Consider the following 4,968-nt stretch of genomic DNA (forward strand, 5'->3'; position numbering starts at 1 on the left):
GGGGCGCCGCCGCTCCCGGGCCCCCCGATTCCGGAGGGGGGAGAAAACTAAATCGGCGGCGGCGGCGCCAGCCGCGCAGCGGTGGGTTCAATGTCTTCTTGTTTTATGGTTATTTTGTTTAAAGTTTTGATGCGAAAAAAAAAAGATTAAACAAAAAACACTTTGTCCGACCTACTGACCCTAATCTGAAATTTCTTGTTACCGGAAACACAATATCTTTTTTGTTTGGCCTAATCTTGGCATAGACGATTCGATGGTGCGAAGGTGGAGGCTCTGGCAAGAAGAACTGAGCCAGTGTAAAAAGACAACCAAAGCTTTTAAAGATTTTAAAGGTGGGCCGTCGTGGTGTTATCGATTCATGAAATGGAAGCCTGTCTATTAGGGCACGCACGACGTTGTGTCAGCAGCTCCCTCCCAATTATGAGGACACACTTACTTCATTCCGCCCATTCACACAAAGATTTTAAAGGTGGGCCGTCGTGGTGTTATCGATTCATGAAATGGAAGCCTGTCTATTAGGGCACGCACGACGTTGTGTCAGCAGCTCCCTCCCAATTATGAGGACACACTTACTTCATTCCGCACATTCACACAAAGATATCGGAGAATTCCATCAGCCCAGATGAAAGAATAAATCTGGACGAAGACCCTCTGACATTTGATTTGCCTCTCACTCGGACTGTAAATAAAAAAGGTGACTCCCCTGTCATTCTGAAAACAAGCGGCCACGAGAGAACACATTTTACCTGTGTTTTGAGCCGCGCAGCATCGGGCCTAAAGCTGCCAACGATGATCATTTTTAAGCGGCTGACTATCGAAATAATTTCATATATCTTTTCCCATTTGTATGATTTGCATTATTCTATTTAAAGCCTAGTGGGCTTCAGTATTTCTCCTTGTAATTACACAAATGCGCATCGAGATCTCTCTTTGTCTGTCCTCTTATGTGTTTCAGCGTAATTTAGTTGTGCAAATGCATTGATCATGCTCATAGAAATATGGAGATTATTTTTACCTCAAGAAATGTTGCTTTTTTTTCTGCGGGTGTTCAGCGGCGAGATCTCTCTTTGTCTGGCCTCTTATTATATGTTTCAGCGTAATTTCGTTGTGCAAATGCATTTATCATGCTCATAAAAATATGGAGATTAGTTTAACCTTAAGAAATGTTGCGTTTTTTTTCTGCGGGGGTTCAGCGGCGAGATCTCTCTTTGTCTGGCCTCTTATTATGTGTTTCAGCGTAATTTCGTTGTGCAAATGCATTTATCATGCTCAAAAAAATATGGACATTAGTTTAACCTTAAGAAATGTTGCGTTTTTTTTCTGCGGGTCTATATGGATATATATCTATAGTAGATCTATATATATCTATATATATATATATATATCTATATAGATATATATCTATATATTTTTTTTTTCTCTTTTAGGAATGCTGCTCTTGACTGCTGACACGCTTGGTCATGATTTTCACGTCTTCCAGATCCTCACCCACCCATGGGCATCTTCACAGAGTGCTGTTCACCATCTATATACATTACACCGTGGAGAGACTGAAGCAAGGGTCTGAAAATATACCTACTTTTTTTTTCTTTATTCTTGCATCCTTGATAATAACATCATAATCATAATGTGTGCGCTGAAGAAAACTATTGCTTTAAAATGACTGAAACAGGACTTTTAAAATTCACGCAAACAACATAATCAGACTGTTTGATTTAATTAAAAATCTAAATACATGGACAGATTCATGGATTGGAAACAAAATTCCTCCTGCATGTTTGCAATTTTACCAATTGCACACTGAAACTTGCTTACTGTGCATGCCACAGTCTTTATGGCTGTCCAAACAAATATTATTCACAATAAAATAAGAGAAATCAGCGTGAGGGCCATCCTTGCACAAGGAAATACGTGCGTATGACCCAACATCTTAACGTAATTGTTTTGCAGGATATTGATGGAAGAAACCAAATTTCGTGAGCAGCTAAGACGTGCCCTCTCAGCCAAGGCCATGTTGGGGTAGTGGTACATTGGGGGTCCGTTTCAAATAAATGGAAATTATATGACAAAAAACACCAACAATAATTTTTAACACTTTCCCGTACAGTATTTACAAACAGGAATTTCATGGCGAAAAATCAAATATTGCCCTGACAGTAGTAATCCATGAAATAAAACACTTCTGTAACTTCATTATCATCATGCAACATCTTTAAATGAAACACCCAAATTTGAAGACAATCCGCTGAAATTGCCAGGGTGAGTTTGTTAAATTATTACCTTTATAATAGGCCAAAAAAGGGGGCAAAATTTGAAGGCAAACAACAAATGGCGAACTTCCTGTTGTGTCTCGGGTATGGCTTCACTTTCTCGTAGGGCTTTGGCTATTATGACCCCCAATTGTCATGTCCCTTGGTACAGTTGGGGTTGCTTCATGATTATTATTTTTTTTTTACGTGGCGCTACTGATCCATTACGTTAAAATCGCATCGTAAAAATCTAATAGAGTGATCCCTCGCGACCTCGCGATTCACTTATTGCGGATTCAGTGCATCGCATCTTTTTCCAAAGTACTGTATTCAGAAAAAAAAAGGCTGAAAAAAATTGGCTGCACATCTTCGCATCCCCTCCCAGCACCTTGAGTCTCTTCACACTGGTGACTCTCTGGCATACTGTCTCTTCTGTTGTTTCTACGTGCGCGGCGGAGAGAAAGAGCGGAGAGATAGGGGGCGGTTGTGGGCCTGTCCGAAAGCAGCAGCACATCTTTCTTCGCCTCCTTCTCATCAATACCGATTACCGTTATCTTTCGGATTATACGTCGCTCCAGATTATAAATCGCACCAGCCAAAAAATGCATCATTAAGAAGGAAAAAAAAAAACATAAGTCACACTGGAGTATAAGTTGCATTTTTTGGGGAAATTTATTTGATAAAATCCAACACCAAAAACATACATGTCATCTTGAAAGGCAATTTAAAATAAAAATAAAACGAGAGAACAACAGGCTGAATAAGTGTACGATATGCTAACGTGACATGACGCTTAAACAACGAACTGTGAATGTGCCTGGTATGTTCACAAAACATATTAAGAGTTATTTAGACAACTATAGCACAAAGAACATGCTGACAAATTTACCAAACCATCAGCGTCACTCCAAATCATGAAATCCAATGAAATCTTCATGCTCGGTGTCACTTTTAAAAAACTCCGCCAACTCCGGAGGTAGAAGATGCAGCGCTTCCTCTTCTACGTCGCTTACGTCGGAGTCATCGTCAGTTGTTTTTCTCAGTTACCGCCAACGTGGAAAGTATCAACACAGGCTGAGAGCACCCTCTTGCGGTTTAATGTGAAAATAACATGTGATGTGTACAATGTGTTAACCATTTCACACATAAGTCGCTCCAGAGTATAAGTCGCACCTCCGGCCAAACTATGAAAAAAACTGTGACTTATAATTGTCTTATCATTAACACATCGGCTGCGCGGGGATAGCTGGCCAGGAGCGAGCTGGAGGCTAACGGTGGCTACAGTGTCAGAGCGTCAAATGAGGGCCACCCTCTACGCCACCAGCACAAGTCTCTTCGCTTCTCTCAGAAGGCAGTGCTGATGAATGATAATTACTGTATAAGGTTTTATAATTAAAGATTTAAGTAAATACATGTCCTGCTATAGTCCTTGTCTCAAATATGTAAAGTATCAATACTGTTTGCATATTTTAAACATGCTGGTACCCAGAAAACCTAACACAAAAATTCCTATGGAGGCGAGGAGAGGAGGAGGGGGGGGGGGGGCGCAAACCGGACTTTGTGGTTTTTCACTTAGCGTGGCAGGATCTCGGTCACCATTAACCACGATAAGTGAGGGATCACTCTGTGTGTGTGTGTGTGTGTGTGTGTGTGTGTGTGTGTGTGTGTGTGTGTGTGTGTGTGTATATTTAAATACCGCATTTTCTCTATTGGGCGCACCAAAAAGTCTTCAATTTTCTTAAAAGCTCACCGAGCGCCTTAAAATCTGGTGCGTCTTGTGTATGGTCATTACAGTAATACATCGACTCCAAGATGGCTCCTTCCTGGAGACAAGCTTCCAATGTTATACTGTAACTTGCTGTTGGTTCAGTGAACTGTGTCGCTCCACGCAGTCTACACTACTCTAGAGCTCACGAGGATACTCCCACACCAAAAATATGCGATGTCCTGAAACAGCACAAATTTCAGAAATTGTGTGTTTAAGTGTGTTTAATTTTTGACTCACTTTTTATTTTGACAACTAGTGGCCAACTTCGGTACTTTAACACACTTTAAACACACTTTCAGTGACGTCAATGCGCAGCTCTTCTGACTCACACGTTTCCCCCGCCCATGTCCTAATAAGTCACATCAATTAGCACTCACACACTAAACAACAGCAGCCAAGACGGCCCTGCAGTCAGTTATCTATTCAAGTCTCTGAAACAACCACGACCTGATTGACTGCCTGGTAAGCAATTACTTTTGTTTATCTTACCGGACCTAGAAGTTGTTAAATTTAACAGTGCCCACCCAAGGTAATGTCATTCAATGAGACAGTTCGCTAGCTAGCGTGTTAGCATGCTAATTAGCTACCAGTAAAAGTAATGTAGACATGTTGACCTGCAGGGAAGATTCTGGGAAACGTTTATACATCTTCACCCACCGCACAGTCTGTGGAACTTGACTTTGGTGCCAAAAGTTTATTTCAGTGCAGTATTTGTTTTATTCGATTGCAGCTCATTGAGATGAGTTAGTACAGCTAGCCTAATGAAGTGGGGCATTTATAAGATAAGATAAGATAAGAAAACCTTATGCTAAGTCTGCTGCATTTACACTGTTTATTCTTGGGTTGATTAATGTGCACTGTTCCAATTAAGTAAATAAATGAACGTTTGTAATGAATTTATATCAGTGTTTATCTTTGTTGGTACATTTGATCGACAATATTGTGTTACTG

At 40.7% G+C, this 4,968-nt stretch overlaps 1 protein-coding gene across 5 annotated transcripts in view; it reads left to right on the plus strand.

Annotated features, from left to right (window-relative positions):
• Window positions 1-4,968, plus strand: part of bcas3 (BCAS3 microtubule associated cell migration factor) — a 342,517-nt gene that overhangs the window by 48,889 nt on the left and 288,660 nt on the right. For all 5 annotated transcript variants that reach the window (XM_019883291.1, XM_019883294.1, XM_019883295.1 and 2 more), the window contains exon 8: window positions 1,428-1,561. In XM_019883291.1, the coding sequence (XP_019738850.1) occupies window positions 1,428-1,561 (134 nt within the window). The remainder of the gene's footprint in view (window positions 1-1,427; window positions 1,562-4,968) is intronic.

The sequence above is a fragment of the Hippocampus comes genome, unplaced genomic scaffold (assembly GCF_001891065.2).
Source record: "Hippocampus comes isolate QL1 unplaced genomic scaffold, H_comes_QL1_v1.1 scaffold291, whole genome shotgun sequence".
Lineage (NCBI taxonomy): Eukaryota > Metazoa > Chordata > Actinopteri > Syngnathiformes > Syngnathidae > Hippocampus > Hippocampus comes.